This window comes from Pholcus phalangioides, unplaced genomic scaffold (assembly GCF_987345545.1).
Source record: "Pholcus phalangioides strain wild (caught in Gottingen) unplaced genomic scaffold, Ppha-v1.0 ptg000009l_1, whole genome shotgun sequence".
NCBI lineage: Eukaryota > Metazoa > Arthropoda > Arachnida > Araneae > Pholcidae > Pholcus > Pholcus phalangioides.
Window position 1 is genome coordinate 5,175,711 of NW_028301602.1, and position 27,659 is coordinate 5,203,369.

The 27,659-nt window shown below is 35.3% G+C and overlaps 1 protein-coding gene across 1 annotated transcript; it reads right to left on the reverse strand.

Annotated features, from left to right (window-relative positions):
• Positions 1-340: 340 nt before the first annotated feature.
• LOC149081659 (transcriptional repressor NF-X1-like) lies at positions 341-25,747 on the reverse strand. The gene is made up of 13 exons (XM_089237069.1): positions 25,726-25,747; positions 21,361-22,341; positions 16,897-17,055; positions 14,908-15,164; positions 14,082-14,217; positions 11,806-12,117; positions 10,062-10,376; positions 8,148-8,347; positions 7,494-7,721; positions 4,992-5,167; positions 3,839-4,040; positions 2,093-2,238; positions 341-738 (listed from the first exon to the last, which is right to left on the reverse strand). The coding sequence occupies exons 2-13, from the start codon at positions 22,331-22,333 to the stop codon at positions 570-572; spliced, it is 3,273 nt and encodes a 1,090-aa protein (XP_089093195.1). The 5' UTR covers positions 22,334-22,341; positions 25,726-25,747; the 3' UTR covers positions 341-569.
• Between the last annotated feature and the right edge of the window lie 1,912 nt (positions 25,748-27,659).

Here is a 27,659-nt window from a genome sequence, read left to right on the forward strand (position 1 = left end):
CTGTTTGGATGACTAAAATTTAGATGTAACTTATTTACCGATAAACTTATTATAAATGTATAATAAACTTGTTTAACTCACATATAAAAATGCATAAACATGTTTTCATCTCCATAAATGTGTTATAAGCTATCTTAACATTAATGAATAAATTATAAGCGATTAATGAAACATCAGCCTCCTTCCTTACACTGAACATTTTCTTAGTGGATTTTTTTCCACATCTTACCCCAGAATGTTTATTTTCAAATTGGCAGTTGAATTTTGAAGCTTTGAAAAATGCTCTAACTTTAATGACAACCTAATACAGTGAGGGAAAAAAAATCATGCTGACAAGGAGCTAAAAGAATAAACATTTTAATTTCTGCATGCAGTGAACAATTATATAAATTATAAAGTATATAAAATATACTATACTTGAATAGCACGCATATTATATTCTGTTTTTTTGTTGAATATATGTTAATCTAGTCCCCACCCTAGTAAATCACACAAGTGAATGTTTCTGAAACATCCATTAAAATTGTTCGGATGGGAAAGAAAACTGTCTCTCGCGAGCACATTTTCTTTCATCCTTCAAAGTCAAAGTAGTCAATGCGCTTTGATTTCTTCTCTGCAAGGCTTACTTGAACAGGTACTTTAGATGCTGTGCTGATCACTGGTGCAGGCCCTCTGCGAATCCCCATCTCCCTTTCAACAACTGTAGCTATGCTGACAAATGGCAGCCAGCTACGTTCCCTGAAAAGCAAAATACTGAATTACAGTCAAACCTTGTTAGCTCGTCACCCAGTTAACACGTCACTCCACTTACCGGATCACTTTTTTGGAAGTCCCAATTGTCCTCAGGCAGGAATTGGCAAGCTATGGCTTACTCCGTTTAACGAGTCACTCCGCTAACTAAGTCATATTTTTGCTCCCCCAAGAGTGACTCATTAACGAGGTTTGACTGTACTTCTTAAAAGTGTGTCTATTTATTAAAAACTAATAATAAATTCACTGAAGCAAACAATTTTGAAGCAGCTGAAAGGACTTGATTCTTGACCTCATGAGAAATTTTTTAAACAAAAATGAATGAAAAAAATAATTTCTCCAATTGCTTAAACTAACCCTTTCACCAAAGTAATTTAAGTAACAATTATGGACCACATACAGGGTGTCCTATAAATTCGTAAATAGTTTACAAATTTATAAAAAATTAAAGAAATTATGTTCACAAAAAAGGGAATTTTTTTGGTGCAGAAAAAAATTAGTTCAAATTTGTCTATATATGACCAGAGAAACCAGTCTAGCAGGAGTGATTGGACCTACACCTTTCTTCAATTTCTTTCAAAACGTTTGTAAAGCTTCAGCTGATAATTTATGGTGGAGGTAAAACAGCTTCACCAATAGTGCTTTACTGAATGTCTCAACATCACAATGAAAACCTTATTAAACATCAATTAACAGGAAATTCAGAAATATACTGTTAACTGTACACCCTACAATTCATAGGACTTGGATTTGCATATTTCCAGTAATTTGTTTTTGTGCAGCACTCTCTATCAACAGAAATTTCAACTATTTGTTTTCTCTGCACCAAAAAAAAAAAAAAATTGCCTTTGTGAGTAAACTTTTTCACAAACTGCATTTAAATATACCAATTCCCTCAATTTTAATGAGATTTTAAACAATTTTGAATTTATGGCACACCATATATATTTCTGGTTCCAGCCATGAATCTTCAGAACTAGTGTCTTTGTTTTTGGAGTGAGTTTATTGTTCTTTTGTTATCGACCTACCAACTATCATTCAGCACCTTTCATGAAAAGCTTACGGTGAATATTAGATTATAAGGTGAATGAAAAAATCATTCCCACCACGACAGTAAAAAAAAAGAGCCAGGATGAGTTTCTTCCACCTAGAATGAACAGGTAAACTTGGACTTATCAGAAAAGCAGTGTAAATAAATAATTTTTTGACTTGTATGTATATGTACTTGATTGAAGTCAAAAAGAAAAAGGAGCAAAATACACAAAAAAATATTAAATTGTAAAACTTAGGTAACAAGAAAAGTTAATTAAGCACATGCATATGCAGAACAATTTTTTCTCACCTAAATGCAGTTATTACAACATTTTTCACCGGTTCTTCATCGTAACTCTGAGTTTCACAACCGAAAAATTCAGCCATTTCATGAACAACTCTACGCTGGTCTCGATTCATCGGTGGAAAAGCATAACTTCTAGACTTTTGCTTTGACTAATTAGAGAGCAAAAAAATATAAGAAAAATGAAATTTGATACAAGAAAAAAAAACTTGAAACTAAATTTTCTTAGTTAGCAATGAAGCTTTGTTTTCACTTTATTTCTAAAATTTTAGCTATGTTTTTGCTCTAATTTCTGCTTTGTTCTGAAATACATCCTGCAAACTTTGCAGCAACCTCTTGTGAACCACCTTTAGAAAACAATTGGCATGTGCAATACTATTAGTTTAGATATATATATGTTATGCAGTAAATCTGATAAATCTGGTTATTACCCATAATCACAGAGCATTTTGGTATGTTTAATAAATTTCCCTAAATTAATCACTTTTACTGGCGATTATGCACAATATCCACGTGTTGCATCGTTATTAAGCATGATAAATCATGCTTCAATCATTCAATACTATATGATATACTATGCATGATAATTTGCATATGTATTGCATTGTTATATCGGGTACCATCGCAAAATTTTTTATCATTATATTGGGATACAATCAAAAAATTTGTTATTATATCAGGGTACGATAGTAAAATTTGTTATCTTTATATCAAGATACGATTATATTCATCACACATACCAGACTCATTTGGACTTTTTCATAATCAAATTCACCAATTACCCTAGGGTGTTATGCATAATCACAGATAAAAACGATAAATTTCAAGTATTTATTAAATTTACCAACAACACTTGGTTATTACATATAATCTTTGTAAAAGTGATAATGCTTTCAATATTTATCAATTTACCAACGAAAAAGCTTGGGTATTATACATAATCTCCAATTAAAAGCGATAATTTTTTTAGTATCAAATTCACCAACGACGCTTGGGTATTATGAATATTCGCTGGTAAAAGTGATGAATTTATCAAACTTACCACGACGATTGGTAAGTATGAATAATAAAAGATTTATCACATTTACTGTAAGATACACATTGTCTGGACAAAACGCTTTTGGAGGACTCGTTTTGTTTGTGTTTAATGAAAATGCATTTAATTTTTTCCCATTTTTTGTAACCCCACCCCAGACACAGGTTTGGAAGAAATGGTACATGCTTTTTTTGTTATTTCATTAGGCTTTCAATTCGTCTTCCAGCCAAAGAATTGGGAATATAAATAGTAAAAACCAGAAAATGCAAGCTATATACCAATTTTTTTTAATTCAGTGGGTAGTTTATCTCCTGCAAGCAATACAGTGGTGTGGGGGAGAGAGGAAGGAAACTACTGTAACAAAAATGGAGTTTTTATAATTTACTTTTCTCATATCAGAGGTATGTAGGATTCAAAATTTAATTTAGTAGTCTGTTGAGTCCAAAAGGTTGGACCACTATTCTAGACAGTCACATCAAACTGTAACAGTACTATTGATACTGAACTGATAGTGTACTGATAATTGGATATAATGCGTCAAAGAAGTGCAGTAGTTGCAAAATGTCAATGGTTACAAGACATGGGTAGTGAAACAATCATTCGTTGCAACATTTATTACACATTATGAAGTATGACACTTCCCCCCCCCCCCACTACTTATTTGCATTTTTGTGTGAAGGCTATGCAGTAAAGTAACACATTAACATGCTTCATACCTGTTTGGCAAGTTGAACAAGCTCTGAAAACTTATCATAGACACTTGTGACAAACTTTGAGTTTTTCTTAGCCTCTTCTTTTAGGAACTCTGAATAACCTGGAGCTCCAGGCTTGCTAGACAGATCTGGATTTTGGATTTGAAGAGCAACAGCTATCCTTTTATTACGCTCATGAATAGCACAGTCCTCATTGCATAACAACCTTAAATAAAAATGAAAAAGCATTAATATATACAGTCCACTCCATTTATGTATATGACATCCATATACATAATGATCCGTTTAAATATATGACATCCATATACATAATGATCCATTTAAATATATGACATCCATATTTGTTATGGGACAACTTTTTTTTCAGCCACCTCGTTGGGCACTTTACCTGTTGTGGCCTTGTATTTGTATTTTGTTTAATGTGATCACATCGGGACTCTGTTTCTGATAATAACAAATGATAACTATGTCTGAAAAAAGTCAAGTTTGCAGGTACGGTGACAATACATCCTGTTTGGTCAAATGGGGGTGAATAGTAAATAGGTACTGGTAAAACGGGATAACTGTTTTTCTTTCCTACATAATTGGTTGCAAAATGTTCAATCATACCAATTTTTTAAAAATTATTGAAAATATATATTACTGAAATGACTTTATGTAACTACCCAGATACATCTATATATATAAAATTGATTGTCTTTGTATGTATGTTCTCTATACAAATCTACAACTTTAGATCTATCGTCGCCGAATTTTGCATATATACCAGTCTATATATAAAGTCTGTCAGAGCTGGGCAAATGCCCGAAATGGGCAAAAAATCTTTCGAGCAACAATGGTTTCTGGGCCCCAACAATGACTTTCGGAATGTTTACTTTGGTTACCGTGGTTCCTAAAAATGTGTTTCAGACATGCATATGCTTTTACAATGGTTTGCCACTTCTTTAATGCTGCCAGTTGTATAATAGTTTATTCTTTTATAATGGTTTGTCGCTTCTTTCAATCCTTGCAGTAATTGAAGAAAAACCGGGCAGCACCGGGTATTATAGCTAGTATCTAATAATTCTGAAACCAGATCTCAAAAGCTGTAATCATGAAAATCATGGTCACACAGAATTTCAAAGAAGTTTGTGGCGCACTTCATGTACGTAATTACCTATTGTATTTATTTTTCTTTCCAAAGATGTCACCCAAGTTCACAGTTTCGCCAGATTTTATATCATTCATTTTTGCAGCCAAGCGTGAAGCAGAGACAAGACGATAAGCACCACCAACATCCTCAGAGCACGTTTCTACTTCCGATCGGAAACCACAAGGACATCTAACTGTAACCTAACATAAAAACTCAAGATAAGTCAACAAATATTATGAAAAACACACATTTTAGCATTTCATGAATAATGAATCGAGAGGTAAAAAAAGTAAATTAGTTGAAAACATACACGGATATGAACATTTAATATAAAAGACACAAATTCAAGTGAGAGAAATTGAAAAAAGAATTCACCAAACCTACATTTTAAGTAACATGGGTATGGAAAGAAGAAAAAAATAGTTTTATATTGAAAATACACTAATATATACAGTGAAATCTCCAAAAGCAGTCACTTCTATGCAACAACCAGTTATTCTTAGAATAACTGGTTGTTGGTACCGGTAACTGGTTGCATCAGTTGACATGATACTAAAACTACCCCTATTCAAAGCCCTACCTCTGCAGGCAGTTGATGGAATACCTTTCTGTGGCAACTTTTGTATTCAGGGATAAAAAATATATCACAAAGCTTTTTCCAGAGGCATGTTCCTCTGATTTTTCATAGAGAAATGATCAAAATAAATTTTAACGACAATGAAAATCAGGAATTAATTTTCCAAGAAAGAAAAAAAATGTAAGTGATCTATATACAGATGTGCCAACTTTTGGAATTCAGAAATCCGGAGATTCTTCCGAAGGGGGGTACCCCCCCCCCCACTCACTCATAGACTCAATCAAAAAAAAAAACACAAAAAATTTTTTTTTGAAAACATTTTTTTAAAATAAATTATGAAAAAGTTCCATTGCCGCCCCATCCCTGAGCAGAATATAATTCCATGTCAGTCTTTCCATGCAGAATAGAGAAATCACATTTACTGTTCATAAAACTTGAGTTTCCTTTCGTGGATGCTATCAGTGATTGATAATCTTGAGTATACGAACTCTCAAAAGCTTTATATTTAGCTGTATATAGCTTAAAGTTTTATATTTTCTTTCTGAAGACGTATTTAATCGGAGGAAACAATTAAAAAACTTCAAAATACAAAGCTGCTGATGAAAAAACTTGTGTTTACCGCATGGCTGTAATACAATAACGATTATACAGGAATTCGGCAACCAAGGTCATGCCCCTGATAAATGATTGCCGATAAACGCTACTTAAAGTCTTTGCCAGTTGCTTAAATGCGGTCACCAAGACTTTTTTATACGGCTGCTCGATGGAAATGACCATGGCTGTTCTCTATGGGTGTTTTCCCTAACGACGACTACTTTCATTGACGTCACGACAACGTGAAAGCTCGCAAAACTCTAATTTTCGGTGAAAATCTGGAGAAATTTTTAAAAATCCGGAGAGCGGGAGGAAGGATGAAAAATCTGGAGTCTCCCACCTAAATCCGGAGAGTTGGCAGGTCTGTATATATATATATACCTAGTTTTTCTCATCCAAGCTCACAGACCCTGAGAAATCTCTCTAAGGACCCCTGGTTAAGAGCCACTACTTTACGTATATGTTGTGAAAGTTTAGCATGAAATGTGAGAGGGTAAAAAAAAAAAGAGCCAACATTATGTCCTTGACATGTTTGGATATGAATACTTTTGTGCATCTCGTTACTGTATGAGATGACAAACCTGTTATCCTAGTGTTTCTCAAAGTGTGCAGCAATGGCTCTTAGGGGCGTTGCCAACCTTCGTCAGGGGCATCACGATGAGCTGGAAATATTGATATGTGTGCTTGTTTATGCTTTGAAGTGGCTCTTTTATGAATGCATTATATCTACTAAACAAATATGAGGAGCAGTAGATGAACCATAAATAGAACAAGGGCGATATGAGAAGTAAAAGTTTGAGAACTTTTGTGCTACGCAAAGTTGAAACAATATTCACATTAATAGAGTATGGTTAGATATGTCTTAACAAGATACATATCAGCAGAAACCATCAACTTTTACTTGCACTGTATATGTTTCAAAATAAAAAAAAAATTAAATATTGTCAATTTTGTTGGTGTTTGTTGGTGGTATCATAGCACAACATAGCTGATATGGTGACCAAACTCAACAACAACCACACAACCTCTACTAGACAGTCACCTTCACCGACACAGTCACCTTTTCCCCTCCCTCCCTCTCTCTCTTTCCCCTTTATAAGCATACAACTTCCATGAGAGAAGACAGTATTGCATGACCATTATGCCTTTTCTTTAAGATAAAAACAACCAGTATTAACTTTGAAAATACTTGTAATAACATTTTCAAACTATGAATATTAAAAAAAAAAAAATGTATCAATACCGCATGCTGAACAGTACCATCAGGGAAAAAACCACTGCTCATGACTAGAAAATTACCAAATAAGTCATAAATGTTACATTTCCTAGTACATCAAATTTTGTGGCACACATACCTTTGATTTGCAAGGATTTTCTGGGCATTGACCATCATGACAAAGAGCATCACATGGGTGTCCGCAGCTTCTTTGTACTTCACAAGGCTGTCTGCAAGTTGCACCCTCTTTTAGACAAGCTCCTAAGTGACAGATTTCACGGCAGTTGTGTCTTCCACAAGGAAGTGGCTTACCACATAGCTTGCCACATGATATTCCATCAAGGAAACATTGTACATTTGATCGTTTCTGAAAAGACAAAGGCAATAGATTTTGAAATCCATCACAAACACCATTTAAAAATTTTAGGTACAGTAAACTTTAACTGATCTTTACAGTTTAAAATTCTCCCAAACAATAGCAAATCAAATGTTCCATTTTTCGAAATTTTTTATATTAGGAATTGAATATTGATTATGTATTTTTATAGTACTGAAACATTATAGTGTTTTCTGTTTAAGAAATTTTTATTGCATGGCCCAGATAACGGTCTTAAGATAAAGATATCTTCAGATAAAGATCTTAAGCACGATCAACAATATTTCAGAGTATAAAAAATACTCTGGAATGACGTATATCAGTTATTAGTTCCGATACAAATCACAATTTCATGAATATCAATACATACAGGTTATATACCTGTTCATATAATGATATATAACTTATGACTCTCACTTCATGTTCTCCAAAACACATTTTATCACATAAAACTGTGCAGGGAGGGCATTTTGCATCACTATGACAAGCATGTTGGACTTTGTGTTCACATTCATGATTTCTTGTACAAGGCTGATCACACTCGGGTGGACGAGTTCCACATTGTATGGGTGGATACAAAACACTATGACCACAGTGACATCTTAGTTCATCAAAACCTTTAAAAAAAAACAGAAATGCCATAAATGCAAAAACAAGTTAATGTGAAAGAAAGTTTTTTTACACAAAAAATTGATTTGAATATCTAATGTTCTCTAACCCTTTCCACGGCAAGGTAGAAATCACTAAAGCTCGTTTAAAATGCCATATCTTTTTCTAGGTAGGCTTGTCTCAGATTTTCAGCAGGTGCAAAGTAAGGGGATATAGAAATAAGTGTTCCATTGAGAAATGAACTCAACAAAATATTTGAGCTTGTCAATGCTAAAATAAGAGGCTTTTAAGGAAGCCAAATCTCTCATCAATGCCACTGAGAGGTTCTATTGCCAAGAATCAAATTAAACATAACTCAATTAAATTTCAAGAATGAAATTCTATGTTTTCATTCTTGTGTACATTTGTATTTAGCTCATCTTCACGAAATAGGACCAAAAATGAAAATAAAGTTACAAAAAAAACGTCAACCAAAAAAACTCTTAGGGACACTTCTTTACCTGCTAATAAATTAAATATAGTCAGCAACAAAGTCTGTTAAAAATTAATGGTGAAAAAAATTAATTTAAATTTAACCATTTAAGAGATAGGCACATTCAACGAGGCATTTCGTCTGTTTAAGCACAGATATTTATGTTTCACAATTGCAACAAGTACCATCTCTTTTGATAAATCATTTTCAACTTGGACAAGCATTAGTATTCGGAACAATTTTTTTGTCAATGAATTTGGCTGTGGACACCCAGACAAAGTACATTTCCTTAACAAATGGAAATTAGTTCAATTTTGAAAATTGATTGATGAAAAAATTAACTAAGTTGTGACGTTTCAGAAACTGGAATATAAATAGAAAGTGACAAAAAAAGTTCTGTGTCCAAAATATTTAATGAAAATTGCTGGGCACACAACTTAGGTCAATTTCTTGAGAATGAACCATTTATTTTTGCAATTTGGATTCATTTTGATAGAAGATTTATGATTCAGGAGATGAGATTCATGATGATAGAGGTTCCAACAAGTTTTGTAAATTCAATAGCTTATATTTGAGGATAATAAAATATATTTTTTGATTAAAATATTAAAAATTTTTATGAATGCATCAAAACTGAGTTCGTCATGTTCTTTGCTGTTTTTTAAAGTAATAAAATAATAATAATTGAAGTAATTACTAAAGAAATATTGAATTCTCAATTATATATGTGGAATAAATTAGAAATCAGCATGATGTGCTATTCCATCAGAGTCAGATGACTGGTTAATATGGTAGATTTATTTGACTATTGTAATCTAAATATAGAAAACTTTGAATTAGCAAAAAGATGTAAAAAAAGTCAAAAGAAATGCTGTGTGCACTTTTTTCAATCTGCACATCTTCAATTTCCTGATTTAATAATTTTATGACGATACATCACATGCTCAAACAAAATTATGTTACATCAAAGAAATCTAAGTTTTAAGACTTCCATGGAAAATTATTGAGTGTCTTTATAATCACAGTTTATACTTCCTATAAGACTGCTACTGTAATTAAATAAAATGGAAACATTTTTAAAATCTAACTTATATTTTTATCAAAATGCTAATTTCATAATTTTTGATTAAAGTGTACTCACACAATACAAATATATGCATGATACTTAATGTGTACATGCATTTCATAAAAATTACAAGAAAAAGTGTATCTATTTCATGTGCAGTAAAATGCAGGTCAACTAAACTTACTGACATTCCAACAAGGCGGACAATTGCAGGCATGACATATTTCTTGACATTGGTGATTACCGCACGAAAGCTTCTTGTTGCATACTAATTCACACACATGATTCTTTATGACGCAGCAATTATTCAAGCATTTGTGACGTCCACAACTCTTACGCTTATTGCACCTCTTCTCACACTTGAACACATAAGGCATGACCAAATCTTTACACGAGATTTCCTTAGATGTAGAAGAACATTGACATCTCACAACAGTAGTCGAAGGACATGGAGGACATTCACCAACATGACACTCTGAAGCACATCTGTGATGGCAATCTGCACACAAAATAAACTGAAATTTAACAAATGATGGCAATATGAAAACATTTTGCAATGATGCATATATTCATTGTATCAAATCATTCATGATTTTTATCTTTCTTTTGTACATGACCCATTTTATATTTGATTTGAAAAAATTCAGCTCCCAATAATATAACAGCGATATGCCCTGACAGCAAAAGAATGGAAAATTGGCTCATCAGCTGGACCAGCACCATTCTTCGTTTATGTCATTCTTGTAGTTCATTTTATAACTGTGCAGAATGGTCGACATAAAAAGGATAACTGTGTTCTTCAATTATCCGTGACTACCTTCCCCAACATTATCATGGATAATTGAGGTTCTACTGCATTTCTGCCATTAATGTGTGAAACCCAGCATATTAGTAGTGTGGCTATCATTCAATAAGTAAAATTTATTATTATATTTTTTGCATGGATAATATGAATATATACAGCAGATAGTCATTTTAAACAGGTGAAGTACATAAATACTTCCTTTTTTAAAATTTTACTATTTAAAGTTTTTTTTACTCCTGGCAGTTTATCCATGTTTACCTTTCCCACCATTAGTCCAGATAATCAAGGTTCTATTGCATGTTCCCATTTTTAAAATTTTGATTGAATGACCATACTTTAAAACTATTAAATCAATATTTCAATCAAAATTTTTGGCAAGGGGAAATTTAATGAAAACTGGTGATGATTTCAGTTTCAAATTGAGTTTGATGGAAGTTTTAGAAGGTAAGATCAAAATTTATTGTCTCCACTGTGAATAGCAGTTTACCTACATGGGAAAAATCAGTTTTCGCCACCCCTCCAGTAACATTTGGTAGGAGTTTCTAAGAAAATAAGCAATAGTATGAAGATCTAAAGTGGTTTCAAAATCAGTGACTAACCTAAAATAACAGATTTTCTAAAAAAAAAGATCCAGGTGAAGAAATTTCAGGATTTGACAAATATGTTCATCATATTAAATTCCTTCAAGCAGGCAGCTTTAATTTCTTAATGTATTCCAAATTCCAACATTTGTTTACATCTGACAAATAAATGCGTGAAATGAAATATATTTCTATAGCAATCAATTACTATTCTATATAGTTACAAAAATATTCCATTAAAGTCAGATAAATCGATTAAAAACTTTTGATTAACTAGTTGAGAATTTCAATCGATTTCCAGCCATAATTTTATTGCTTAATTTAATATGAGTACAAGACATTCATATATCTAATGATGAAATTTGATATTTGCTTTGAGAGAACATGATCAATAAATAAGTTGAAAACTTTAGAAGAAACCTCATTTAAATTTGTACGTACTAAATAATTTTAGAAAGTTAGGCACTAGCCATAACCAAATGCTCCTCGTGCTTTAAATTTTTTTATTAAATATTCCTCAGGATGATTCTAAAATATCTTACCTTTGGGTCCACAAGGAAGTTCTTTATCACACTTTTCTCCACACAGTGGGATAGCATCAATACAAGTGACCCTCTGGGAAGCTTTGCCTTTAGCACACATGTCTATCAGGGCTGTTTTGCCACAAGGGCACGTGAGAACAAGTTCCGGCATCAACTTGCATGTTTCACAAGATCCTGGATGACAAGTTGCCATACATTTATGATGGCCACAGGCCAGATTTTTTCCACATGTTGAATCACAACAGTAATGTTGTTGGCCACACGTCACTTCATCACACAGCACTTCTCTTGTAGATGCTCTGCAATAACATTCTGTGAGAAAAACATGCACAGAATTTAAAAGCAATCGTGATACAAATACAAATACAACGCCACAACAGGCAAATTGCCCAACGAGGTGGCTGACTTAAGAACACCATGGATCCCCGAGCCATTTTTGGAGGCCCTACCTACTACTGCTACACCACACATGCACCCCCCCCCCGCGGAACCCCCAACGAATCGTTACATGCGGGAATGTGCGTGTACGTGTAGTGAAACCTGACGTGAAGTTTTTTTTGTTTCTCTGTAATGCTTGTTATGTGTAGTGCTGCCATCTGCCACCAGTTTTTCTAACTATGAGTGAAGTGTTATGATTGAATGATTTATCGTTGTAGGACTGCTCTCTGTGGCGAGACTTTTTAACGGGGAGATCGGCTCGCATTTGCGCCTTGAAGTTGGGAACCACAGAAAACCAACTTCAGCCGACCGCAATATGTGATATTTCAATATGAATTTTATTTATAAAATTTATTTTAAATGGTATGAAAATTTATATATGCATTCACAGAAAATTGGTACTGAAACAAATAACATTCATAATAAGCATAGCTGATCAGGATTTTATCGAGATGGTCATTTAGTGAGCAGTATTTTGGGATGAAGAGTCATTTTAAAATCCTAGTGGTCATCCAATCTCGGGACCATTTTCATGAACTTATTCAGCTTATTTTTCTTCAACTAACACTTTCAAAAATCAAAGACCATTTTCATTCATTGCTTTATTTAGTGCAGTCTGTTTCTGCTACAACCAAGTGCTGGGGGCCAAGGCTTTTGTTCACTATAATCGGAAGTTCATTATATCTGATCTAGTAAGTACACAGGAAATAATATATATGTAGCATGCATGAATTTTAAAATGTTATAGGCCTGATTGATCTCTGTAGAGATAATTTTTTAAATGTGGCTCATCTTGAAGTTGGAATACCACAGAAAACCAATTTCAGGGGACCACCACTATGCTGTCAGTGGGGTTCAAACCTGGGTCCTTGTGATACAAGTCCATCATGATGCCCACATAACAGCGTAGCAGCTGACGTGACAAGACCAAAAATTTATTTTCATTCTAAACCAATTTCGATATAGCAGAGACAATGTATATAAGATGCAAATTGGTGAAAATGTCATTTCACAAAGTTCTCATATAATATATATTTTTATATGGTGTAATGAATCTTGAGTTTTCAGCTTATTATAGTAGCATTCAGCAGTGGAAAAGCTTAATATTTTGAACATATGGGGTCAATCACGGATAACTTCATTTCTTAATGTTTAAAAACCTCATATAAACATTATATTGACACAGTGTATGAAAAGCAAAATGTTTCGCAAGATTTGTAATCCTAATATTGGATGAGACAATGGTTGACCACCATAGTATTTAACCTATTAACGACAACTTTGATTTTTTTTAAAACAAAAATGAGTGGAACCACTTCCACCATTTATTGGCAAAGAAAAACTTAAAATTTAGAATGACAAATTTTCTTACCAACCGGCATTAATGGGTTAAACATTCTTGAGAAGTGGGGGAGGGGATTGAGCTGGAAAATATCCCAAGATGAGAATAATTGATTAATACCTGATTAATTCAAGAGGGAGAGGGGGGAGGGTATAAGTATTTAAGCCAAAGTTTATTGGGATGAAAAATTTGGATTGAAATCAACTGGCAGTGTGGCCTAATAAAAAGGTTAAGAACTAATATATTGGAGAATAAGTCATCTTCCGTTTATGTCAGTGTTTCCCAAAATGGTATGGAGATGGAAGGGCCCCGAGTGGGGAAATAGAAACCTTTGGATTCAGTATAGCATCTTATAGGTTGGCTTGAAATGGGTGCGATAGGAAAAAAAATTGAAGACAGGAACAAAACGTTTGGGGAAACTAACTATGGCTGGGGTAATTGCAAATCTGTGATGAACTTATAATGGAAAAGATGTTAATTTGGTAAATTTAGGCACCTTGCTGAAGAATAACAGCACATGGATTGCATGATCCTTTATGACAAAGCTCTTCGCACTTGTGTACACCACAATTCAAAATTTTTTCACATTTGTTGCCGCATATAACTGGCTCTGGATTACTGCAAAGGACTCTCTGCAAAATTTTAAAATAAAACAAATTGGTTCAAGGGTGAAATAAGATATAAATCATAAGGACGAAACAATGTTATAGTATCTACATCTTTTGAATGAGGATATGTCTAATATTCATATGTACACAAAACTGAGTTTTCTTAGATACCTTAAATAATTAAAAAAAATTTAAGTACCAATTTTATGCTTTAGTAACATGTTTACATTTTAAAATTAATTTAATTAAAGCAAATAAAACAATCATATAATGACATTCTAGCCATGGAAATGGACAGCTGTTTTTCGAACACAGAATGTTCTGAAGACGGTTCTCTGTTGTCAGGGCCAAAATGTGTATACCAGTGGGGAAAAAATATTGTATATCATTTGTTGTGGAGACCTGTTTCACTTGTTTTTTTTTTAAATTAAAAGCCAGGTAAAGTTTCCTTCAAATTAAAAAAGAGGTTCTCAGAGCATCATTGAGTTTGTTTCCTCAAAATTTCCCTCCAAAACTTGTTATTGCCATAACCAGGAGGTGTCTAAGTTGAATTTTTCCTGATGATGCCAACCTCTAGCGTTGGAGTAACATTGATAAACAATGAACTCATAACAAAGATAGTTTTTTGCCCAGAGAACCTATTTTTTAAAGTTTCTTTTGTCACTTCAAATTTTATTAGTTTATATTGTAAAACCATTGAATAGATTTACGCACCTTAGAACTCTTTCCACATTCACAGGGCCGATTAACTGTAGCTACGCATGGGGGGCATGGACCTGGATGACACAACAAAGTGCACTTATGGTCACAGTTTTCTTCTTCCCTTTTTCTGCCGCACATTTCGCCACAGCTGTGAGGTGTAAAATGGGGATTGACATCTGGGTCTTGCTTTCTTCCACAAAAACAGTAATAGTGATGAGGAATATTTGCTGTTACCTTCTGGCATGTAGGGCATCTCCATCCTACATCTACTAAAAAATATAAAAAGTGAGAAAATACAATAAGTATACAGTGTGTATTCAAAATGTTGGTGAAATTTTCTTATATATATATATATATATATACATACCCACACACACATTCAACACCTAATTATATGAAATATGAAGGAAAAAAAAACAAGTACAAGTTATATAATGATTGTTAAAAAGATAATGAACAAAGCACAACATGAGGAATCAAACACACAAAAAAGACATCCCTGTTCTGAGAGATCCATTTTGTCTCTCTGAAACATGTGTCTGATTTTTCCATTTAGCTCATTTAATCTATGAGAAAGTATATGCTTAGTATCTGACATCTGCAATAAATCAAAATACACTGATCATCTTAAAACGCAAACAATAGAGAAGTTTCAAATCAACCTATTCAATCGATTCTTCAGTTGAGAGTGCAGATACTTAAGAATTTTTTGGAATCTGACAAATTTCTCGGTATGATGGAAAATACAAGTAGTCTTTGCATATTGGTCACCCTCTCTTTTTCTCCCTGGCATATTGGCATACCAACTAATGCGGGAGGGGCGGGGGTCATACAGTATTTTTTTTTAACTGAAACAAGACAGATCTCTTAGAGTGGACACCTGTAACTGATGTATGCGAATAGACATAAAAAAAAAACTTTCCCGTCTATAGGTGGTTAGGGAACTAGCCTCTTAATGTGCAGGTCTGGGTTTGAATCCCAGTATGAACATGGATGTCTACTAACACTAATTCTCTGGATGGATCATGCTGATCCCTTGGGAATACGTGAAGATCACATTATTTTAAAAATGTAAACATGGCTTATTTTTGCATGGCTGACTCATTCTTAAAGTTAGTTGAAAACTCTTCAGACTACCAGGAATATGTTGTGTTAAAGTGAACTTTCAATCTTATAGATACTCACTATCTTTGTTCAGAGATATCAACAAGTATTCCCTTTACAAAATTTAGAATGAAATACTGCTGTGAAATGGGTTACATCATCGTTGTCTAGAATGATCAAGAAATTTTTAGACTGGGAAGGGGGGGGGGGGTGGTTGCAACTTCAAGCTCACGTGTGTGAAGAGGTTCTAACAAAAAGCATACATTAAAAATGTATCAATATAGACAACACAATAAGTACACCCCTTTCTGCAGTAGTCATCTTGTATTATTTGGCCAACTAACTGAAATGGTTGGGCACTTATGCTATAAACAGTTGAAATGATTATCCACCAGGTGACACTGCATGAATCTTTTTCTTTAAGTTAATTTGTTGTTATTCATTTACTCTGCATTCAGGTATTGTAAAACTGAATGCAATTTTTTCTTTCAGAATTTCTAATTGTGATATAAATGTAACAATATTATTCGATTTCATGTTAAATAAAACTTTAAACTTAAGTTCATTTACTAGGTAAAAAAAAAGTAAAGCCTATCTTAACGAACACCCCTCAGATGCAGTTACCCTTCTTTTACAGCCAAATAATAATATTTCCCCTTATATAATAAAAGTACTCATTTCGAACTCCGGATTAACTGCCACCCCTGTTTTACAGACAAATTTTTTTTTGTCCCAACAGTGCCCACAAAAGAGGTTTTACAGTATAATAGGTCTACCTACTAAACAGTGAACATCTTACTAAAACACTAATATTGATGTCTTTGGGACTACACAAAAAAAAAAAAAACTACATTCTAATAAATTTTAAAAAAAATTGAAGGCAATATATGGATATACCAGTTCCTGTAGTTTGAGTTCTTGCCCACTTTTTAATGCATCGAAGATGGAAAATGTGAAAACATTTACAGCAGTTCCAGACATAATCACGAAGCTTGATATGCTCGCAGCAAACCATACATTCACACTCCCCTTTTTCTAGTTGCTGTATAAGGGAATCTGAAATAGAATCACAAACTTTTGACACATCACTCTGATATTGACAAACCAAAAACAATATAAAAATTTGAGAGAGAAATCATTCTATTAACACTTACAGCAGCAATACTGAGATATCTCATCTAACTTGATCACTTTATTTTAGCAATCCTAAAATATATTGAGTTCTTAAAACCCTCTCATTTCAGCATTGACAAACCCAGATATCTTTGTAAAGTTTTCTTCTCCTGATATCATGTTTTCCCTCCCCAACCTGTTAATCAAGTGCTAGTGGGCGGAGTCAGCTTTTGTTCAAAGTCTGATAATTTCTTTCCCTTTGAGGTAGTTGTACAATTAAGCGTGCAGCATAAATAACAGACAACTGGTCTTTTTTCTTTTCCTAATTCTTTATTATTATTTTGTGTTCAGGGAAAGTATTTATGTCAGCTCACGCAATCACAAAAAATATTTTTCTTGAAAATAGATGGTTTTTAGAGGGTTTAGTGATTTACATTGTAGCAATTTTTTTCATAATGCAGATGAGAAAAATTTTAAAAACTGCTTAACCGTTTAAAGGCCGAACTATGAACGAAATCACTCACTGTTTTGAAATTCTGGGTCCTTTTGCATGCCTATACATAGATCAACTTTGAAATTTGAAGAAAAAACTTATTTTCTTTGTTTTTCACGATGTTTCATTTATGGATCATTGGCACTTCGGGAGAGTTGAAAGCGGAAACTGGTATCGCCTATATTGTCACGATTTTTTATTTCTGGAATACAGTTATCTCACCAAATTTTCTATTTTGGACTACAATTTCAAATTCAAACACATACCAATTTTTTTAGCATAAAAATGTGTGTGTGAGCGAACAAAATTCAAATTTTTTTATAATGTCCGTGATAAAAGAAGGAAAACATCTTTTATGGACCCGTTTGTCACATTGGTATCATTTATAGTGTTTTTTGACAAACCGCACACCGTCCTTGTGTCGCAGACACAATATAATGGCCATCAGATGACCAGACATCTTTTTTCAGTTGACAATGTGGACCTGGATGAATAATTAACTCCTCCTTTTGTAGAAGGTTCATTGTTACTCCTCTTCGGAATTCCAAATGCAAAATAAGATCTGTTCTCGCAACTCTGAATGAATTATCCCAACGTGCTATAATGGTTATATGGCAAATCTTTTCAAATGGAATCCAGAGCTGAGGTTTTTGATTGGATTCTACAAAGAATTTTTTTTATCCCATGCATTGTTTTTTTTCCGGATAGCTTAAAACTGCCTTTTCTTGAAACCTTCATAGGAGTTGCACTTTTTCTGCCCTACAATTTTTTAAAAACGCATTACGGGAATTGCTAATACCTCATCTTCGATGTTGCAAAATATATATCTAGTATTCCACATACATCAGTTGGAACTGTTGTCACCAGATCATTTTCAACAATAACATCATCCGTGATGTTCCCATTTTCATTAGCAAGTAATTGGCATATATACGCGAGTTATAAATATACTACTAATTATGTACATATCTAAATGTTTCTAAATATCCTACAGCTTCGTCTAATATGAGATATCTTCCGGTTACATACAGCTGAACATAAAAAGACTATCTACGATTACCCGATCACAGTTTGATTAGTCTGCAGTTCACAAAAACATGTATTTCCAAGAATGCAAGAAATAAAAAGTACTCAACCAATATAAATATAAACAATTCACCCCCCAGAAAGCACATTCCTCTGTTTCACATTACCCAGAATTCGCCCCCCATACATGTCGAATGATGACAACACCCTGGGGTTCAAACGGGAAAATCGAAGCAACGCACTGCACATTAGATATCTCTAGAATCCAGCTCTCTTGAAAGGCCAATGTTCCATAAATGGAACATGCATATTTGAAGTGCGTAGCTCTTTAACGTTTAATAGCGCAAAGAAACTAACTTAAGTGGTAGAAACACAAAAGAATTTTCCATTTACTTCAAAATTGAAATTTTGGCAAATTTTTATCGAAATGGGGAAAAAATACCCAAAAAATATCAAATTTCAAAATTCTGTCAAAAATGTTTATATCAATCTGAAGTTCCAAATTTATTTCAAAAAATACTTTGAACTCTCATCTATATATGATAAAAAAAACTGGAAATATTTGAATCAATTTATATCTGATATTTTTGCAAATAAAAACTATGTTCCATTTATGGAACATTGGCCTTTAAACGGTTAAAGGGTCAAATCAAAGAATATAATATTGAGCAAATCTGGTTATTTAACTATCTAATATCATCAGCTAAATAGGCTACAACTAAAGTGTTTCAATACTAGAAGGGCCAATACAAAGCACTTTTAAAACCTGTTTCGTTCATAATGTATTAGGTCTTCGCGGCCATCGCTTGCACTATGATGAAAAGATTTTGGTCTGTTCAGTCATTATGGATGAGCCGTAAAACTTGATTGCTCGTTTGCACGAGTGATGAGCATCTCCAGGAGATCAAAGAATGCGAAACCAAGGATAATGTCTGTATTTATATAGTTGTCTGGATGAGATAGTTTAACTGAGCATTCTCAGGATAAACCAGAAAAGAATCTTTTCTCACACACACATCTTGTTCTTTAAATACATTGAATTTCACGTTTATTACAAGCAGATGCATAAGAAAATTAGTATTAATATAGACAAAATTTTTCTGTCTTCATAAGTGCAACATATAAAACACCTAAAATCAACAGGGTATTGACAGAAATTTCTTTCATAAGCAGACAACTGGTATTTCAAGGGCAGAGGTTGGAAACAACAAGTAAATATACAATATACAATAAATTCAATCATGTTTCATATGAGTCATCCAGTTGCAAAACTCGTAAAGCGCCCCACACACACATAAACCAGATTTTTTTACAGAAAGTGAAAAAGAAAATTATGTAGAGGTATTCATAAAGCTGAATGCTTGAAATTTAACATTTCAATGTCATAAAATTAACATTTTAGCACGCGGTTAACTCACGAAACACCCTATAAACAGTTTTTTTTCACTTCCTGTAAAGGAATCTGAATGGTACTAGAGTGTTTTACAACTGGGCAACTCATACAGGTCTATATCAGTCACTTTCTTAAATTACAACAGTGAGGGGGGGGGGGGGACTCCACCCCAAGATTCCATCCTGTGGCTACAGCCTTAAGAATCCAGTGGATATTTTTTCCATGAAGGCTTCTTTTGTTAGAAAATAATACACGCATTGCACTAGAATTTTTTTCAACAGGCTGTTCGAGGACCATTGCTTAGGGCAAAGATTTTCAACCTGTGGTCTGCGAGTACTTTGTAAGGGAGTCTGCAGAATCATTTTTTTCATTTGTTACCATTGCATGAATGGCACATTTGTGATATGTGGAATTATAATTTAACCCCTTGAACTACTACTTCTTAACCGAACATGTACCTCGTACACATTCCTTTTCGGAATTTCTAACGAATCGGCACATGCTGGAATGCGTGTTCTGAGTGTATGCTTGGCCCTAACGTATTTATGTTGTTGAGTTGCGCTTGTTTCGTGTTCATGCTGCCATCTGGCTTCCATTTTCTGAAGTAAGGATAACCCTTGATAAATGCTTGAATTTTCATGTTTTGTGAGTATCGTGTTGTAGGCCTGCCTGCTCTCTGCGGAGAGACCTTTTCACATGGGAGATCAGCTCATATTCGTGCCTTGAAGCTGGAAAACCGCAGAAAGCCAACTTCAGCCGACCACCACTGTGCCGTCAACGGGGTTCGAACCTGGATCCTCGGGACGAGAGTCCAGCATGATGCCCACACGACCGCACAGCGGCAACCCCTTGAACTGCAATTTATTTTCGGGCAGCTCTGCTTAGACATACAATTTCATGGCGAGTTGGACTCGTCATTTCAGTTCAAGGCTTTAATCAATTTTTTCATGTTATACAAATGATAAAAACAATACAATTTGGATTTGATGGGAGGGGGTTGTCAAACCTGCCTTTCTGTTGCCGCAGGGGAGGTCTGAGGAACAATATCTGGCACTACAAAGGGTCTGCAGTGCACTGACTTTCACTACAGGAGATCTGAGACATCAAAAAGTTTGGGAAACACTGGCTTAGGGGGATCCCCAAGCTTAATTTGAAAAATTCCTATTTTTGGAAAATAACTTCCATGGATAGAGTAAACGTTAAAATGTAATTTCCTACATTATTTTTTCCAAGGACATTGCACATCTGCCTTTCTAGCGGGCGGAGGGGGGGGGTGTAATATTCATATAGGTTTGGATGGAAATTTGTGAAATGAAAATTGACAAGAGAAGATTACCTCTCTGAGTTGTAGAAGCCTCTTGATTTTCTTTGTAATTTTCAAGTCTGTGTACCGACGCTTTGATCAGCTCACGATTTCTCATGTCCCTTTGCTGTGATGATCCATCATCATCATAAAAACCCCTAGACGAAAAAGTAGCGCCTTCCTCTTGTACTGGCAATCTTTCATTTTGTTCATAATACGAATGAACATTTCTTCCTCTTCTAGGTTGCGCCCTACGAGCCTTATCATAATCCTGATAAGAGTTCCCATTGTTTTGTTGATTGTAATAGCTTTTATAGTAGTTGCCACGATTATAATTATTATTATCCGAATTATGAACATAGTTACTATGATTGTTTTTATAGTCAAAGTTTTTATAGTTTTGGTCATAGTTGCTTTGGCGATGCCATTGTCCAGATAGGCCTACATTTCCACTACGTGCCATATCGCCTTTGTTGTTGCGATTAGTGTCAGCTGCACCATGAGTCAGTGATGAATCAGTATTCTGTCTGACATATCTACCATTCACAACGCAACCCATGGAGTAAGCACCATTTCTTGAATTTGATCTAGGTGAAGACTGTGGATTTCTGGCTGCTTGACTGTTACCTCGCTTGAAGGCAGTGGCATTATCTCTGGGATAGAAACAATCTGCATTAACATTCAATTCACAAGCCTTATCTCTTGAGTTACTTTGCTCTTGTCTCCTTTCATCTTTATTCGGCATAGGACGACCAGATTCTTGACTGGACACGTGCATTTTTGTATTTGGATTTTCAAATGACTGAGTGCTGTTTTTAAATCCATCTCGTCCTGCCATTTTACTTCTATGATTCTCTGACCTGTATGATGATGAACCTTGTTTTGAACCCCTGTGATAGTATTTTCTTGATGGACCAACCCCTCTTTGATGACTTGGCTGTCTTGTTCTCGTCGATTGCTGGTGTTCGCTTGGAGAACTCTTCTCTTCTTCTCTCGACTCGTCCATGATCAGCACTTGGAGGGAAGAGAAAAATCATAACATCAGCAAACATTATATATGCAAAAAATTACTTTGTATTCAAATGAAGTGTTTTTCTGGATCTTAAATGTTCAGATAATGTATTATTCCACAAACGCCAGCCATGACTATTGAAATTGTGAAAAATGAACAGATTTCCCCCCCTCTCATTCGAGAAACCTGTACTTATATTGTACAATACATACTACCAAAGACCACACATGTACATTGTCTTGGGTGACCAGACATCCTCTTTTGTTATGTCATTTCAAGCATCCTCCTACCTTTAAGTGAAATTTCCATTTTTCCTCCTTTTCAGGTTATTGACAAAATTTGTGTAAAATATTGTATTTTTTACTTGCATGGGACATAGGGTCCCCCCCCCACCTTTCAATGCTAGCAGCCCCACTTAACATAACTTCTGATGATTTTGTGCTGTCTTAAGATGTCAATTCAGTTATAGGACACAAAAATTAAGCGTGCCAATGTTAATTTTTTTTAGTCATCATGACGCCCTGGTGTCTGGGATCTGTCCAGTCCTGTTTTGTAGGTCACTCATTCATCTGGTCCCTCAATCTTTTGGTCACTTACATGCTTGCAAACTCTCTAGGTCACTCATGCTACACAGTCATTTGCCGTATAAGTTACTCTTTCTCAGGCCCAGTTTTCTGAGCATTTTTCAAGTGCAAACAAATAATATTTTTATGATAAAAAAATTGCCCCCTCTTCAGTTGGTGCTTTAAAAAATCCCCATAAAAATTGGCAAGTTCAGTTGCTGCCTTGCGCGACCACATAGTTTGCAGGATTGAGGGTCCAGCCCTGCGCTTTCTGTCACTTGATGGCCCTGTCTCTCGCACTTACAGGAACAGCTATAGCATGTAATCTTACTACTTTACCGCACACCAACTTCGGTCATATATCATCATATGGTAATTTCCAACCAGTGGAGGTTGGGTGGTAAATGAAGGGGCCAACTATCAGTGGTCAACCCAGATTCAGTAGATAAAGAACTTGTCTCCAATGTTCTTACCCAGATTTGAACCCGTGGACCTTGACGGTAACTTTCATGATGGAAGATGAGCATCTTATCACTGCACCACTTGGGTGATGCGTAATCATACTAGTTGCAGCTGTGCGGTCAAGTGGGCATCGTGCTGCACTCTTGTCCCGAGGACCCAGGTTTGAACCCTGTTGATGGCATACCAGTGGGCGGCTGAAGTTGGTTTCCTGCAGTTTTCCAGCTTTTAGGAGCACATATGAGCCAGTCTCTCATTGTCCCTGTGGTTCCCAACTTCAAAGAACAAATGCAAGACAATCACCCTGTTAAAAAGTCTCGCCACAGAAAACAACAAGCCTACAACGGTACAGTTATTCAATCATTATACTTCACTCATAGATAGAAAAACTGACGGCAGCACCACACACAACAAACATTGCACAGAAAAAACAAACTTCACGTAAGGTTCATAACACATATACACACGTTCCAGCATGTACCACTTCGTTAGAAATTCCGCAGAGGAATATGGATAAGGTGCATGTGTGGTTTTGTAGTAGTCAGTCTTTCATTTGAAAAAGTCTCTCCACAGAGGGCAGGAAACACAATGGTAACATTAAAAAAAAAAAGAGACAGTTACATCTTGATTTCAGAAAATGGAAAATAGATGGCAGGACAAGCACAATTCAACAACATAAATACATTAGGGCCACACATACAATCAAGGCACACATTCTGGCATGTGCTGATTCGTTAGAAATTCAGTAGAAGAATGTGTACAAGGTGCATGTAATTGTAGCCGCTGTGGTGGTCGAGTGGTCATAGTGACGAACTTGCACAGCGGGAACCCGGGTTCGAGCCCCACCGTCACCACAGTGGTGGTCGGCTGAAGTTGGTTTTCTGTGGTTCCCAACTTCGAGGCGCAAATGCGAGCCGATCTCCCAGTTAAAAAGTCTCACCACAGAGAGCAACAGTCCTACAAACAGTACAAATATTCAGTCACTACACATCACTCACTTCACTTCTGAGATATAGATGGCAGCACTGAAAAATCATACACAACACTAGATACACACTCAAAACTGTTAGGTACACACAGTTACACTTCCAGCACAACTCACTAGGTAGTAAATTGCCTATGACAATAGACCTGAGTTGTGCTCGGTTTGAAAAAAAAAGAAAGGTGCATGTAAGGTTAAGCAGTAGCAGTCATACTAGTCATGGCATGAATCAGAGGTCTGCCAAATTGTTTCAGAGATCTTACTGGTTCTTGGGTGAATGAAGATTGAGTAATGCTTCTCTAGGTCACTGTTTTGATCCCTCACCATGTTTGCGCAAACTTTGAAGGCAGTGCCACAGTTACTATGGGACTCCCGGAACCTCTCCTTCAACATTACAAGGGAAGGGGCAAAATATATGCTTGCCCAGATTGATCAAGCAGCTAGTTGTGGCCATCTGTAGATCCCCCGCTGACTTTATCCCTTGCTCTCTAGGCCATTCTTCCAGTCACTCACATGATTGTAAACCCTCTAGGTCATTGGTTCTTAACCTTTAGAAGCACACAGCCCGGTTGGTTTCATTTTTGTGAGTGGAAGCCCGGCCATATGCATGACTAATGTGATATAAATGGATAAAAATAAAACAGCGAACAGTTCATGGTCTGGTTAGACTGATGTCAGGGCTCAACGGTTCAGAAAACACTGCTCTAGGTCACTCATCTGATCATTCGCTTTGTAGTCGGGGCGGATATGGCCCCTTTTTACATGCTCGTGTAATTTTCTCCGCCATTCAATCGTTGAACTTGCCCCCAGTATGGGCCCTCTTCCATTCTCTGTAAATATACCTCTGGTTGAACACTAATTACTCTACAAAGTCTTATATTAGGAGAACTTTCACAGGATTGTGGACAACTTTTTCATGGTTTGTGGCTCAATTAAGTTGACTTTGAGAAATTTTACCTAATTTTTATATAACACCAGCAATTTAGAATAATGATGAATTTGAAAGCTGGAGTTTAGTCAATACATTTATCGATGCAATAATTATTTGACCTACTATTAACTAAACGAAAAGCTTTTGGGATAGTTTAAATAATGCATCAGCCATTTCTCAGCGAATTCAACATTACAAATCATGTTGGATGATATGAAATAAATAAATAAATGCTACCTTTAAGAGGCTCCCAGTCTCTCTTGCGAGGTTTTTTTTTTATAACCAAACTCTGGCTTTTATATAAACATACTGAGGGTTACGTAACAGCGAATTGAATGAACGGAAAAAAAGAAAAAAAAAATTGCCCAACATTTGGCAATTTTGTTGATGTGTAAAATTAGTAGTAGTAGTAGTATATAGGGATTTTACGATCATATCCATGAAAACTTACGATCGTCATACGTTTCTGGGGAAAAATATGGTCAGATTGCAAATTAAAGTCCATGGGGGGAATATTGCAGCTTTTACCACCACTGACCTATAAGTAAACTGAAGTGAAGACTCCCTATGCAATAATCACTGAGCTATAAGTAAATTTTACTTATAGCTCAGTGGCTTTTACTGCCATCTTTCTGGAAATTTGGGAACTGCATTTAGGACCACAAACACAGAGAAGTAGGACTTAATAATGTTATCTATTATTTAGAAAGCAAACGAAAAACAAAAATTTAGTAGTATTTCTAAGACCTAGGTGGCAGCAAATTTAAGAATGAATAAGCTGACCATATTTCCTCGAGAGAAATACGGGCCATTGGGATTCAAAATACTGGAAAATACAGGACATGGCCAGTCATCACCAAAAATGACGCCAAAACCGATCAAAGTCGCCAAATATTGTTGAAATAATGGAGAAATCACAATGGCGGGAAAATGCAACATTACTGCTAATTGCAGTGGATTAAAATGAATTCCACGAAAAAAAAAAAAATTCACTAAGACAAATGTGGGAGATTCATATACTCATTTATAGGTGTAGTTATCATAATATAATTTATAAGTTGAAAATAATTTCAATCTTTGACTTCAATAAAGAATAAAAATTCAAGTAGGCTTCTTGCAAAATACGGGAAAAACCGGGACACTTTTGCTAAAAAGTCGGTCAAAGTATTGGTCAAAGCCGTTCAAATGTCTGTATGTCAACAAACATGGCGGCGCACTCCTTGGATTTGTAGGCAGATGATGAAGCAATGTTCCTGATGATGCTACGGATACAGGGTACCATATCATTAAGATCTCCGTAAAAAGCGCCAGAGGAGAAAAAAAAAGTGAGCCGCGGATTATCAAGAAAACGAGAAAAAAATATTTAATGTACACACACTGAGCTATAAGTAAAGTTTACTTATAGCTCAGTGTATACACATTGGCGCCACAAGGGGGGGGGGGGGGGGGTTGGGGTTCTGCCCCCCCCCCAGCCAAGATTATAGTGTATTTTGCAGGAAAAAACGAAAACCCCCTCGAGAAAATTCTGGGTGCGCCTATAAATATACAGTTTAAACCATGGATAATAATAAATATCCATAATACCTCCATGATCATTTGATCATTTTTGTCGCACCACGATCATTTTCTGCACACGAGGGCTAATTAGACCGGGACCTGCAATTTATTGCCGATTCCGAACGGCAGGCTTATTTTTTATACTCGTCGAGGGATTGGTGCGCTAACCCCTCGATGGGGAACTCCCTGCGGTAGCAATTTTTTCTGTGGTCATGTCGCCGTTTTTTGTTGTACCCGTGTCAGGAAAGTTTTCTGACAAGGACGAACCGGGTATCGAACTCGCGGCACCTCTGCACATCCTTTGGTACTTTAGGCGAGTATCTTATCGACCTGGGCTAAATACAGATAGATTAACGTCCTCTATGCCTGCTTAGGGCTCTAGGACAGCTTTCGTTCATAACGTCAGAGTGCGATCTTGTACAAAAACAGTTGCGAAGATGATCATTTTACTGCCATCTAGTTTTCAATGATGGCATGAATGAGATGTGAGTTTCATTTTCCTTTTTTTATATATATGTCAGATGGCAGCAGCTGCTCCATAATCGGTTTCATTTTTCTGGATGATGTTTTCCTGCCTGTTGATGGATGGGCCAATGTTATAAATTAATATCCAAGAACTCAGGGAAAAGGTATTGATGCAGGGGCCTGAAATTCAGTGACCAAATTTAAACAGCACATAGATAGGCCTATTCAAGGTTGACAAACACCTTGAAACCTATAGGGAACTTCTAAATGTGTTTTCTTTGGAGGAGAAAGATTTTCTTAAGCTTTTTAAAAGCCTACGCACTTGAGTCAGACCGATCTCAGAATTATTTTGAATTTTTCAAC